This window comes from Pelophylax lessonae (genome assembly GCF_965119305.1).
Source record: "Pelophylax lessonae genome assembly, chromosome: 7".
NCBI classification, from domain to species: Eukaryota; Metazoa; Chordata; class Amphibia; order Anura; family Ranidae; genus Pelophylax; species Pelophylax lessonae.
In genome coordinates this window covers 70949637-70964397 of record NC_138774.1, presented here as the reverse complement: position 1 = coordinate 70964397, position 14761 = coordinate 70949637, and the positions used below count along the sequence as shown (strand labels likewise).

Genomic DNA, 14761 nt, shown 5'->3' with positions numbered 1-14761 from the left:
TCCAGTTCTTTACTCTCGTAAGATTACACCAGTCCAGAATTCTGGATAGGTGTGCTGCCTGATAGTATTGGATTGGGTCTGGATATCCTATACTCCCACATTTTTTTGGCATAAGTGTATCTGCCTTAATCCTAGGTGGGCAGTCAGCCCAAAGAAATTGTATAAACTCTCTCCTGATTTATCTTAAAAAGTTGATTGGGACTGTCACTGTCACTGGAAGTGTTTGGAAAAGATACAATAACCAGGGCAGTACATTCATTTTTAAAATATAATTTTTCCCAAACCATGTATGTGTCAAATTTCGCAATAGCCTAAAACCATTTCTGATATTAACGAGCAGTTGTGGGAAGTTGTGCTGGTATGTGTTGGTTATGGAGTGAGTGAGGTATATTCCCAGATATTTTAAGCCCCGTACACACGTTGCGATTGTCGGCCGCAAATATATTCGGCTGCCGACCGATCGGCTGATTGTAGACTTGTTAGTATGATGCTTCCGACAGCCGACAGCGCATTTTCGGCCGAACAGAATCTGTCCTGCAGGCATTAAAATTGTTGTAGGCCAAAACCAGAACGGCCGATTGTTCGCCAGTCAGTACAGATTTCAACCGACAGACAGCAGATTTGCAAGACTGGGCATGCTCAGAAAAGAGAAAACACAGGGAAAGTTAACCATCACATGGCATCACTTCTGCAGTCGGCTGTTGTTGGCCGACAAAATTTGTGTGCAGTCTTTTGCAGTTTTTAACAGACAAGACAGCCCTGGACAAAAGACGGCCGATCGTTCGGCCGACAATCGGTATGTGTGTACGGGGCTTTAGTCTTTCCATTATCCATTTAAATGGGAAATTAAGTTCTAAGACAGAGATTCTAGCCTCCGGGATTATTAGACTAAACACCACTGATTTTGCTAAGTTGATTTTATAATTTGACAATTGTGAGTAGCAATTGAATTCTCTAATTAGGTTCGGTAAGGATATTTCTGGGTTGGTAATAAAAAACAGTAGGTTGTCTGCAAATTCAGCTACTTTATGGGATATCTTCCCCACCTGTACACCTGGAATATCTGAGTTGCATCTGATTCGTCTCAATAGGGGTTCCAAAGTAAGTATAAAAAGAACCGTGATAATGGACAGCCCTGGCACATACCATTTGCAAAATTGTAAAATTTGCAGATAGCACCCGGTCGGTTAGCTTTGGCCGCTGCTGTTGGATAGTCATATAGGGCTTCTATCCATTTCATTGCATTTACCCTGATTCCTATATATTGAAGAGTACTCCTCATAAATCTCCAGCTCACCCTATCAAATGCTTTCTCAGGATCTGACGAGCATTGCTGGAAATGTGGTAGAGTTGCAGAGATGTCTACGATTAGGGTTTTAGCGGTATTATCCCTCGCCTTCTGACATATTATAACAGTGTTCTGAGTTAATATGTCAGAATTGTGTTATATGTGTCAAAATTCTGTGTTAGTTCAGAATTTTGACATATTGGGGTTGATTTACCAAAGGCAACTACAGTAGACTGTGCAGTTTGCAAAGTGCAATTGCCCCAGAGCTTAGTGAATGAGGTAAAGCTTCACTTTGGAAAGAATACCCAATCACAAGCAAGAAAAATAAAAAAAAAAACAGCATTTTTGCTTGCACATGATTGGATGATAAAAGTCAGTGGAGCTTCTGCTACTTTACTAAGCTCTGGAGCAACTGCTCTTGCAGAGTGCAACTACACTTTGCAAAGTGTGCAGTCTGTTTGCCTTCGGTAAATCAACCCCATTATCTTAAAGTGGGTATAACATATCTGCAAGGTCATCTAATCAAGCGTTGCTATATTTAGCAGTCATTCTTTTTCTAAGCCTGTTATTAGAACAGTTCCGGTTTTAGATTGCTCACAGACAAACCTTCCCTCCAGAAAGATCTGGCAGACATTGAAGTTGTGGTACACTATTCCACTATAAAGAGATACTTGTACAAATATGGTCTTCATGGAAGAGTCATCAGAAGAAAACCTCTTCTACGTCCTCACCACAAAAATCAGCGTTTGAACTTTGCAAATGAACATATAGAACATATAGACAAGCCTGATGCATTTTGGAAACAAGTTCTGTAGACCGATGAGGTTAAAATTGAACTTTTTGGCCGGAATGATCATCAATCATGCTTTGGGGTTGTATTGGAGCCAGTGGCAAAGGGAACATCTCATGAGTAGAAGGAAAAATGGATTCAATAAAATGTCAGCACATTTTGGATGGTAACCTGATGCCATCTGTGAAAAAGCTGAAGTTAAAGAGAGGATGGCTTCTACAAATGGATAATGATCCTAAACACACCTCGAAATCCACGGGGGATTACATCAAGAGGCATAAACTGAAGGTTTTGCCATGGCCTTCACAATCTCCTGACCTCAACATAATTGAAAATGTATGGATGACTTTTGTAAGGAAGAATGGGCAAAGATACTTCAAACAAGAATTGAAAGACTCTTGGCTGGCTACAAAAAGCGTTTACAAGCTGTGATACTTGCCAAAGGGGGCAGTACAAGATATTAACTCTGCAGGGTGCCCAAACTTTTGCAGACACCATTTTTTTGTTTTCTTTTATTTTGAAGTCTAGTCATCTCCTGAGGACAACTATTGCACAGAAAAAAGATGTAAAACAAGATTTCTGGAATCTATATAGAGCATACCAACACATCAATGAAATTTTAAGTTTCAAAAATGCAATAATAATAATAATAATAGTAATAAGTACCTAATATGCCAATTAAAAGCTGGAAGATGACTTAAAGCTCACAACCAAATTTTTGGGATCTATAGAGTATCCAAAAACAGAAGCTTCCCAAATGTTAATGTTACCAGAAAAGTCACTCGTTGTCTTTTGGAACCCCGTTTTGTCAAGATTTTCTATGTCATCCTGCTCTCTTCCCCTTAATAATTTTTCTCCCATTTTTAAGATGATGATAGCAGTGAAAATACCACTTCACAAAAGCTATATAAACAAAGATGTATAAGACTATACACATGTAGGCAGGTGCCTATTGCTATGGTGTTTGGGACAAATGGGTTAATGGTTGGTAATTCAGGAGATATTAGTGAGCTGTGGTGTGCCTGCTCCCATCATGTGTCACGTACTGGTGAGAAGGGATATATGCAGAAGTAGATTGGATCTCATGGTATTTTGGGAGTTGAGAGAGAGACCATACATATTGAGATGTAGTCAATTTGCCAAGAGTGGGCCAACCTCATAGTGATACCCTGATATGGGCCAAAGGATTGAATCTTTACTATCCATTTATTTAGAACAAGCACAACTAAAAAAGGTATGCCTGCCACAGCCACAGGACTTAAAAAAAGAAGGGATAATACCAAGCCTCTTTGGAATGTTGCACTGTTCTGTGATTAATTAAAGCGGAGTTCCACCCTCGGAAAGTTTTTTTAATAAAACTACCCCCGGGACAGTCAGGGCTAGTGCATTCCCCAATGGATAGCCTCTGTACTGTCCCGGGTCGCACTTACCTTTTAGAAGAAATACTTACCTTGAAAATTTCTTCTCCAGCGCTGCCATCTCAGGTGTGGGCAGCTGAAGCCAGCGCGTTCTCTTCTGCATCCTCTTCGTCCCAGAATGCCCTGCACTGGCCCCGCTCGTCATGTCCGGTGCATGCGCGTCATTCCTGGAAGCTGTTTAGCAGTGAATGCCGTGCCTGCACCGGAACTGACGTCGGGGTCGGTGCAGGCGCATTGATTCCTGGGAGCGATGACGTTCAGCTCCCAGGAATCAATGCAAGCAGGAAGTGACGGCGCGGGCCACAGCCGAAGAGAGAGGAAGAGGAAGTAAGGTGAGTATATTTTCTTCTAAAACAAGGAAAGTAAAGAAAAAAAATTGTGATTATCCATTTATTTGTCAGGTGACAGAGATCAAGCAGATGGGGCAAAGTGACTTTTAAGGGTGGAACTCCACTTTAACTGTTTGTACATTTGGTGAAGTACCAGTGTCTGTTTGATTTTCTTGATGAAGAGAAAGATTGTGCCTCTACAGTGTATATATGAGCTAAGGTACAAAGTTCCATTCACAAAAGGTAAATACAGAGATAATCACCCTATGTAAAACTGATAAAAGGGTCAGTCATATCACTTATGTGATAATTGCTGAGTTTTCGACATAGCTGAGCAATAAAAAAATATAAATTAGTTATATATTTACCATATCTGCAAGGTAATTTGATCAAGTACTGCTATATTTAGCAGTCATTCTTTTTCTAAGCCTATATTTAGAACAGTTCCGGTTCTAGTCATCGCCTGAGGACAGCTATTGCACAGAAAGAAGATACAAACAATATTGCTGGAATCTATACAGAGCATATCAACATGGCAATAAAATATCAAGTTTCAAAGATGTAATAATAATAATAATAATGGGCGAGCCGAAGAAGGAATCCGCCAGCGGAAGTACACCATAGAGAAGAATACCGAGGACTCAGGCGTGATGTTATGACGTCATGTCCGGTCTGGCAGTTGTAAATACTGCCGTGATCTTGGCTGGAAAGCCAAGATAGTTTTATTAATTTTTTTTTTTATTTCAGGCTTTCTAGCCCAGAAGAGAGATCTGGGGTCTTATATGGCAACGACCGCCATTTTATTCCTTAGGATCTCTGCTAAAAAATATATATATATAATGTTTAAGGGTTCTCTAGCAAAAAAATTATGATTTTTACATGTAAGAGCAGAGTTCCCTTTACATATATAACAGTTTTAACTCTTCTGGGAAGGCTGTCCACGAGGTTTAGGAGTGTGTCTTAGGGAATGTTTGACCATTCTTCCAAAAGTGCATTTGTGAGGTCAGGCACTGATGTTGGACGAGAAGACCTAACTCACAGTCTTCACTCTAATTCATCCAAAAGGTGTAATGTAATTCATCCCAATCGGGTTGAGGTCAGTCCAGTTAAGTTCCTCCACCCCAAACTCGCTCATTCGTGTCTTTACGGACCTTGCTTTGTGCACTGGTCCAAATCATTTGGTGGAAGAGGGATTATGGTGTGGGGTTGTTTTTTAGGGGTTGGGCTTGGCTCCCTAGTTCCAGTGAAGGAAATTCTTAAGGCATTAGCATACCAAGACATTTTGGACAATTTCATGCTCCCAACTTTGTGGGAACAGTTTGGGGATGGCCCCTTTCTGTTCCAACATGACTGCGCACCAGTGCACAAAGCAAGGTCCATAAAGACATGGATGAGCGAGTTTGGGGTGGAGGAACTTGACTGGCCTGCACAGAGTCCTGACCTCAACCTAATAGAACACCTTTGGGATGAATTAGTGTGCAGACTGCGAGCCAGGCCTTTTCTCGAACATCAGTTGTTTATGTGGTCCTCAACCAATATTTCTATTGTCCTCCAGCATATTTTAGGTGGTTAACTCCTACCTGAATCACCAATATCTGTTATAGATTGAGGCTCCTGCAGCCAAGTTGTGGGTAGTAAACAAGCACGTTGAGCCTGTGTGAAATGCATCTACAATTCCCCTTCTGCTGTACCTTTCACGTAAACATGTACAAATAATTGAGTATTTTGCTTTATTCAAGTTTCCCTGTGGTGTGTGGCCATTTTCCTCTTCCAGCTGTATTGTCTGCGGTGGTGAGCCGAGGCCAGGAACCCACAACGGATTGCTGATATAGACTCACCTGAGCAGTGTGTACATCTCTTCGATATCTAAGTTGTGGGTAGCCAAGTCTTAAGGCAATGATAGTGTAATGTTGACTTTATCCTAAGTGTAAATCACCAGACACAGTCTACCAAATATTTCTGGGAACAGTTTTGGGATGTCCCCTTCCTGTTCCAACATGAATGCGCACCAGTGCACAAAGCAAGGTCCATAAAGACATGGATGAGGGAGTTTAGGATGGAGGAATTTGACTGGCCTGCACAGAGTCCTGACCTCAACCCGATAGAACACCTTTGGGATGAATTTGAGCGGAGACTGTGAGCCAGGCCTTCTCATCCATGACCTCACAAATGCGCTTCTGGAAGAATGGTCAAACATTCCCATAGACACTCCTAAACCTTCTGGACAGCCTTCCCAGAAGAGTTGAAGCTGTTATAGCTGCAAAGGGTGGGCCAACTCAATATTGAACCCTACGGACTAAGACTGGGATGCCATTAAAGTTCATGTGTGTGTACAGGCAGGCATCCCAATACTTTTGGCAATATAATGTATGTAGGAATTCTGTGTCATATGTCAGAATTTTTATTATAACCTCAGAATATTTTCATGTTATCTGAGAGTGTTCTGAGATAGTATATCAGAATTCTTGGTTATTGTGTCATGATTCTGTGTCATTATCTCAGAATTCGGTTATTGTCTCAGAATTCTGACATATAGTCATAGAGGACTCTAGATTATTGATAGAAATAAGGCTGGGTTCACTCATGTAAGGTGCGAATTGAAGCTCAGTTTTCACAGCTAACTGACAAAGTAGTTGTTCTGCGTTTAAGGTCAGTTTTTGATTGGGGTCAGGTCAGGATTACATCAGGTCAGGATTGTATACCCACAAACTGAATGAAGTGCGATTCAGAAGCATTCCCATTGAAGTCAATAGACCTGAATTTGCACCTGAGCTGGACCGTACTGCTCAGAAAACTGACAGGACTCTTTTTCAATGCGCACTGAATCCGCACTCCAGCTGCACAGGACATATGTGAACAGATACAATAGAAAGCAATGTTATTTCACATGTCATGCAAATGGGATGCAGTTCAAAACACATCCAATTCTATGCATTCAGATAAAAAGTCCTCTATACACGGAGCTTCAGCTTGGCTCAGGTGCCCCCATAGTAAGCTGCTTGCTGTGGGGTCACTGAACAGGAGGGAGGGGCCAGGATCTTCAGCCAGGGACCCGAGAAGAGGAGGATCTGGGCTGCTCTGTGCAAAACCAACTGCAAAGAGGAGGGAAGTATACTATATACAGTGGGGATCGAAAGTTTGGGCACCCCAGGTAAAATTTTGTATTAATGTGCATAAAGAAGCCAAGGAAAGATGGAAAAATCTCCAAAAGGCATCAAATTACAGATTAGACATTCTTATAATATGTCAACAAAAGTTAGATTTTATTTCCATCATTGACACTTTTAAAATTGCAGAAAACAAAAAAATGGTGTCTGCAAAAGTTTGGGCACCCTGCAGAATTTATAGCATGCACTGCCCCCTTTGCAAGGCTGAGACCTGCCAGTGTCATGGATTGTTCTCAATCATCATCTGGGAAGACCAGGTGATGTCAATCTCAAAGGTTTTAAATGCCCAGACTCATCTGACCTTGCCCCAAAAATCAGCACCATGGGATCTTCTAAGCAGTTGTCTAGAAAACTGAAACTGAAAATAGTTGACGCTCACAAAGCTGGAGAAGGCTATAAGAAGATAGCAAAGCGTTTTCAGATGTCAATATCCTCTGTTTGGAATGTAATTAAGAAATGGCAGTCATCAGGAACAGTGGAAGTTAAAGCAAGATCTGGAAGACCAAGAAAAATATCAGACAGAACAGCTCGCAGGATTGTGAGAAAAACAATTCAAAACCCACGTTTGACTGCACGATCCCTCCAGAAAGATCTGGCAGGCACTGGAGTTGTGGTACACTATTCCACTATGAAGAGATACTTGTACAAATATGGTCTTCAGAGTCATCAGAAGAAAACCTCTTCTACGTCCTCACCACAAAAATCAGCGTTTGAACTTTGCAAATGAACATATAGACAAGCCTGATGCATTTTGGAAACAAGTTCTGTGGACCGATGAGGTTAAAATTGAACTTTTTGGCCGGAATGAGCAAAGGTACGTTTGGAGAAGAAGGGGCACAGAATTTAATGAAAAGAAACTCAGTCCAAATGTTAAGAATGGGGGTGGATTAATCATGCTTTGGGGTTGTATTGCAACCAGTGGCACATGGGACATCTCATGATTAGAAGGAAAAATGGATTCAATAAAATTTCAGCAAATTTTGGATGGTAACTTGATACCATCTGTGAAAAAGCTAAAGTTAAAGAGAGGATGGCTTCTACAAATGGATAATGATCCTAAACACACCTCGAAATCCATGGGGGATTACAACAAGAGGCGTAAACTGAAGGTTTTGCCATGGCCTTCACAATCTCTTGACTTCAACATAATTGAAAATCTATGGATAGACCTTAAAAGAGCAGTGCGTGACAGACAGCCCAGAAGTCTCAAAGAACTGGAAGACTTTTGTAAGGAAGAATGGGCAAAGATACCTCAAACAAGAATTGAAAGACTATTGGCTGGGTACAAAAAGCGTTTACAAGCTGTGATACATGCCAAAGGGGGCAGTACAAGATATTAACTCTGCAGGGTGCCCAAACTTTTGCAGACGCCATTTATTTATTTTTTATTTTGAAAGTGTAAATTATGTAAATAAAATCTAACTTTTGTTGACATATTATAAGAATGTCTAATCTGTAATTTGATGCCTTTTTGAGATTTTTCCATCTTTCTTTGGCTTCTTTATGCACATTAATACAAATTTTTACCTGGGGTGCCCAAACTTTCGATTCCCACTGTAATAGTTACATACATTAGTTAGTTAGTCAGGTTGAAAAAAGACACAAGTCCATCTGGTTCAACCAAAAAAAAAAAAAAGAATTGAAAACCCAACCATACAATCCCATATACACAATCCTATACCCACAGTTTATCCAGAGGAAGGCAAAAAAACCCCAGCAAAGCATGATCCAATTTGCTACAGCAGGGGAAAAAAATTCCTTCCTGATCCCCCGAGAGGCAATTGGATATTCCTTGGATCAACTTTACCTAAAAAAATGTCAGTACCCATTTATATTAAGTACACCCAGGAAAGAATCCAGGCCTTTTTTAAAGCAATCTAGTGAGCTAGCCAGAACCACCTCTGGAGGGAGTCTATTCTGTGACTAGAACTTTTGTTATTTTTATAGAAAAAAAAAATGTACAAAAACATTTATATCACTTCTGTTGGTTGTTTTCTTGGGTCTTTTTTAGGCTGGTCACATACAATCCGATTTTATATTAGATGTAAGACCTTTATGGATTGAATTTAGGCTTCTGTCAATGTCACCAGTTTGACATTAGTTTGAGACACTTCTGAGATCATTCAGAATTCATTGATAGGTGCAATTGACTCACAGTTGACCTTTTTACTTGCATTTGACTTGCTCAAAGCTGGTTTTGCATTCTATTAGGCTTATGAGAGAGCATCTCATGTGAAACAAAAAGAACGAATTCCCAGCTCAATTCACCAACCAGTTTGCTAACCAATTGCATTAACCTGCCCAGGAGTATCCGTTAAAAACAGGGGTTTAGTTAGCACACATTTTCAAATGCATGTGTGAGCTGCAGGGCCGCTTCACGGCACCCTGTATTACCTGCAGTCCTAACTCCTGAGAGTCTCCACAGTGGAAGCACATGCACTCTAATGGACAGATAGGAGGCAGGTGAGCCTGGAGGAAGCCCAACCCCCCTTAGTGGACACACTGGAAGCCTTTGCTGCCAGTGTGCTATCAGCTGGGCTTCCACTGTGCCCCCAAGTGCCTTTAAGGAGGGTTGGGCTCCCTCCACACTCTCCTGCCACCTATCTATCCATTAGACTGCATGTGCTTCCACTGTGGAGATTCTCACAAAATGTACAGGAGTTAGGACTGCAGGTAATACAGGGTGCCTTGGAGTGGCCCTGCAGCTTACACATGCATTTGCAAATGTGTGCTAACTAAACCCCTGTTTTTAACGCATACTGTTGGACAGGTTAATTCGATTGGTTAGCAAACTGGTTGGTGAATTGAGCTGGGAATTCATTCTTTTTGTTTCACATGCATTGTGCTCTTTGCTATGAAGGCCAGTTACAGGTGGGGCAGGGGCCATTTTGTTTGAGAGTACATAACTCACCCGAATCACTTCAATAGAGGCCCTTAGGCCTCTTGTACACTGCAGCTTAAAAAAGCCCAGTACAGCTTTTTTTTTTTTTTTTTTTTTTACAGAGCTAAAATACAGCCAATTCATTGTAATGTGCCTATGCACACAGGGCCATGCATTCTTCAGTAAAAACAAAATAGAAAAATCTGCATTTTTGGTCAGTAATTTACGCCTCATGCGCGCAAATACACACGATTGTGCGCAAATGGGCATTTACATAATGCACAAAACAAGACCATGAGAATAAGTTTCCGTGCATTTGCGCAAAAATGCACGCATGCACGCGAAAGCACACGCAAATACATTTAAAAAAAAAAGAGATGAAAAAGTATATGCTCAAACAGCAGTATTGTGTGCAAGAGGCCTTAATCTGCCAAATTGGCAACATTTACCAACAAGTGCTTAGAGAGAGCGCCAACCGGATTAGATGTTGTGTGAATGGATTGTCTAGATCAGGCACACGTTATCTGATATCTGTGAGTAGCTTTAATTTTTTTATTACTTTTGTTAATACATTTTGAGTTTAATTGTATGTTATTTTTAATATTTTTTAAGAACTGGTGTGTCATTTTGAACCCCCAAGTTGTGCTGCGGTGAATTATCAGGAGGTGTTGGCCAACCTCTCCAAGCACTTAATATACCTTTAAAAAGGACACATAAGTAAAATAGAACATGATTATATATTTATTTTTAAGTTGAACTTATATAAATTGCATTATGTCTCTTAGTTAAAAGAACAATAAAAGTTTATAATAGTTTATTTCGAGAAAATAAAAAAAGGTAAAACTTTAGTTCGAACTGTTAGATAATAAATTGTTATTGCGGGGAATAACACACATTTTGTAGGCACGAGGCAGGTGTCCAGCACTGCTGACCTCGGGGGTTAAGTCCAGATCTTCTCGGGGCACTGTTGTGGTCAAGGTGAACCTCTGCAGGAGGGTGGTGAAGAATAGAAAGAGCTCCATGCGAGCCAGACTTTCTCCTGGGCAAATCCTCTTTCCTGTAGTAAAGGACACCAAATTAAATTGGAAATTGACACAACAAAATTAATTTGGAAAGAATATAAAATATTTTTTCAGTTGTAACTAACATGGTGATGTTTGACCAAAAACAAAGGGTTGTGGATACCAGCAACAGACACCCTGTGGATAGATCCTAAAACAACACTGATATTAAAAGAGGTATTGTTTTTTTTTTTTTTTTTTAATTCATACTTACCTAGGTGGATGCAGAATCGGTTCGATGCTGCATCTGTCCCCCAACGCCTCCTCACTGAGAACCGAGCGATTAAACACTGTCGATCACTCAGTTCTCCGAGCTCCATTGGCAGAGAGCTGCTGACTGCCCCCTCCTCCTTTACTGGAGTGCTGAGCTGTGGCGGGGTGGGGCAGGAGTGGCCTGGCTCAGGTTCTCAGCTCACTGAGAGGCTGAGCCGGTTGTTGGTCCAGGGATCTAGGCAGATCCCGACTCCGTGGTCGTGATGACACTAAGCCTGGACCAACTCTGTGACATCAGCAGAGAGTGGACTTCAGCTTTCAAAATGAACTGCACTCCTCTGATCTGTAGGAGAAGTCCAGCCAAACGAGCTTTGGCTGGACTTCTCCCTTAAATTTACATTTAAAATACTGTATTTTCTGGCGTATAAGACTACTTTTGAACCTCAAAAAAATCCCCCAAAAATAGGGGGTCGTCTTATACGCCGAGTATAATATCTCCAAGGTAACCTAAGTATAAGTATTACCGGTAGATGAAAATTAGGGGGGTCGTCTTATACGCCCAGTCGTCTTATACGCCGGAAAATACGGTAAGTCTTTCCAGGAAAGAAAAGAGTTATTACTTATCAATCCTGCTACCTATGGAGTTGATCTTTTCTGTCTTTAAAGCGGAGTTCCACCCTCCAAATCAACTTTTCCCTGTCCGCTTGCTCTAAATTACCTGAAAAAGAATTGGATAATTAAGATTTTTTTTTTGATTCACTTACCTTGTTTTTAAAGAAAATATACTTACCTTCCTTTCTCTTCCTCCCTCTGCGGCTGTGGCCCGCGCCGTCACTTCCTCCTTGCATTGACTCCTGGAAGCTGAACGTCATAGATCCCAGGAGTCAAAGCGCCTGCACCGGCCCTGCTCGTCACTTCCGGTGCAGGCACGTCATTCTCTGCTGAAAGCTGTGCAGGGATGACGCGCTTGCACCGGAAGTGACGGGCAGGGCCGGTGCAGGGCATTCTGGGACTCCGACGTCACAGAAGAGGACACCGAAGAGGACGCTCCGGCTTCAGTTGCCCACACCTGAGATGGCAGCGCTGGACAAGACATTTTCAATGTAAGTATTTCTTCTAAAAGGTAAGTAAAACAGGGGGCAGTTCAGAGGCTATCGTTGCTTAAATGCAATAGCCCTGAATGTCCCGCGGGTATTTTTATCTAAAATGTTTTTTCAGAGTGGAACTCCTAAGCCTGGAACAGCTAAGGTGGCTGAAGGATCTTCAGCATTTGACATACTTTGGAGTTTGCCTGGTGTCGGGGCCTTCACTGTGCTCAGTGATTCTATACATCAACACCTACATCACCACAGGATATAATTACGAGCCTCACCCACCCTACCTTCAATACTTAGTATCACCAAGTATCTGGCAATATAGTTGGCCTAATAAGGCTAAGTTCACACTGGCTTTAACACCCCTCAAATACCTATGCACAAGATACAATAGTGTTGTTCACACGATCAAAACATGAACCGTTAGCGTTGCTACGCTTCAAAATTGAAGCCTCGTGTCGAGTCAGGAGGCATTTGAAGCCTTTCAATACCTCCCATTCAAGTCTATGATAACACCTAGCAAATGCTCTGGCAATTAGTTGCAGTTCAGTTGCGGGCCTTTAAGATTTGTTTATTTCCTTTTATGGAATAGGCATTTGTGGAGCGGTTGTAACACGCCTTAATGCTCATTAAACTCTTCAAAACTGCCTATAGGGCGTTTGGGGAGCATTTTTAACTCGTCATTAAAGCTTGTAAAAAAACACCTAACACCCATACTAAAGCTAACAGTATAGGAGCATTTGTTAAGCGTTAGAAATATAGTCAAGTGTGAACAAGCCCTTAGAGTCGTTTTTATCCCAATAATTATTACTGTAAAGCTTGGGTTCTGGGATAAGGTTAAACTCAAGGGTTACATTTAGGAAAAATTAAAGTGGTTGTAAATCCTTATGCATTCTATGCATTAGGGTGAAAAACCATTTGTGCTCCAGCGCCCCCCCCCCCCTTTTTCTTATCTGAGCCCGAATCACACCAGTAATGTGAACGATGCAGCAGCTGTCTCTCTCCTCATTGGACAGATTGCTAGCCTCCCATTGCTGTCAATGAAATCCTGTGACACAGGAGCGGGGGTGGGGCCGAGTCCTGCAGTCTGTGTCAATAGGCGCAGCAGCGGGGCTCGGGAGCGAGCGAGCACAGGTGTCACCATGGAAAGCTGCTTTCCTTGGAGGCACCCAATGAAGAGAAGGAGCCTGGAGCACCGGCGGGGGACCCTAGAAGGGGAGGATCGGGGCTGCTCTGTGTAAAACCATTGCTCGGAGCAGGTAAGTATAGGCATGTTTGGTATTTTAATAAAAAAAAGTTTGCAACCACTTTAGGGTTATGGGAAACACTTCCTGAGGAAACCAAGGATATTTCCAATGTTTTCTTTAGTATTGGCAACTCTTCTTAAGACTGAATAGAAATTGTAAAGCACTTAAACAGGCCAAAGATGGAAGATGTTATGCAGCACCAAAGAGGGAAATGAACTTGGCAGTTGAATATTAGATCTATAAGTGGGAGGAGGGCAGTTATACTATTCAGAAACTTGTGACTCAATGTGATGTTAAACCAGTTTTTGGAGTAAAGAGAAGGAAGCTCTAAGTAGTGTCCAAATACATCTTCACCTTCGTTCCAGAAACTCCACAGTGCTCTAAAACCTGTTGCACTCCGTTAAGCAGATTCCAACTAAAATGCGAATAGTTAACCTCCCTTTTGGTTGTAATATACAGCATCACGGCCAAATTGGGGTTTGATGGGTAAGTCCGAGCATGGTTGTAGATTGCATGATAGAGTTCCCAGAGTGCATTGAGACACTGGCTCAAGCCACAGGTACACTTTCTATAAATTGGGCAATCTAATTATTTATAGATGCCCTATATTATGTATAGATGCCCAATATTATTTATAGATGCCCAATATTTTTTATAGATGCCCAATATTATTTATAGATGCCCTATATTATTTATAGATGCCCAATATTATTTATAGATGCCCTATATTATTTATAGATGCCCAATATTATTTATAGATGCCCAATATTATTTATAGATGCCCTATATTATTTATAGATGCCCAATATTATTTATAGATGCCCTATAGAAAATATCCACTTCAGATCTACAAGAATTACCCCCCTTCATGACCAGGCATTTTTTGCTATACGGCACTGCACTTCTTTAACTGACGATTGCGCGGTCATGCGCATCGCTGTATGCAAACAAAATTTCTATCATTTATTTTTCCCACAAATAGATCTTTCTTTTGGTGGTATTTGATCGTCACAGGGTTTTCTATTTTTTCCCTATAAATGAAAAAAATTAATTAAAGAAAAAAAAAAAAAAAAAAACAATAATTTTTACTTTTTGTTATAACATATCCAATAAAAAGAAATTTCAAAAAAATAAGAGTTCTTCATATATGTATTCTGCTGCATGCCTTTAGTTAAAAAAAAAAAAAAAAAAAAAAAACTGGAATTGTTTTTTTTTTTTTTTTTCATACTAGTAATGGCGGGTATTTAATCACCTCTGCAGTTTTTATTGTTTG

At 40.9% G+C, this 14761-nt stretch overlaps 1 protein-coding gene across 1 annotated transcript in view; it reads right to left on the bottom strand.

The window, feature by feature from the left end:
- Window positions 1-14761, bottom strand: part of LOC309560470 (uncharacterized protein) — a 257648-nt gene that overhangs the window by 77301 nt on the left and 165586 nt on the right. The window contains exons 9-10 of the mRNA XM_082264103.1: window positions 10722-10930; window positions 1298-1420 (exon numbers count right to left, since the gene is read on the bottom strand). Coding sequence (XP_082120229.1) covers window positions 1298-1420; window positions 10722-10930 — 332 coding nt within the window. The remainder of the gene's footprint in view (window positions 1-1297; window positions 1421-10721; window positions 10931-14761) is intronic.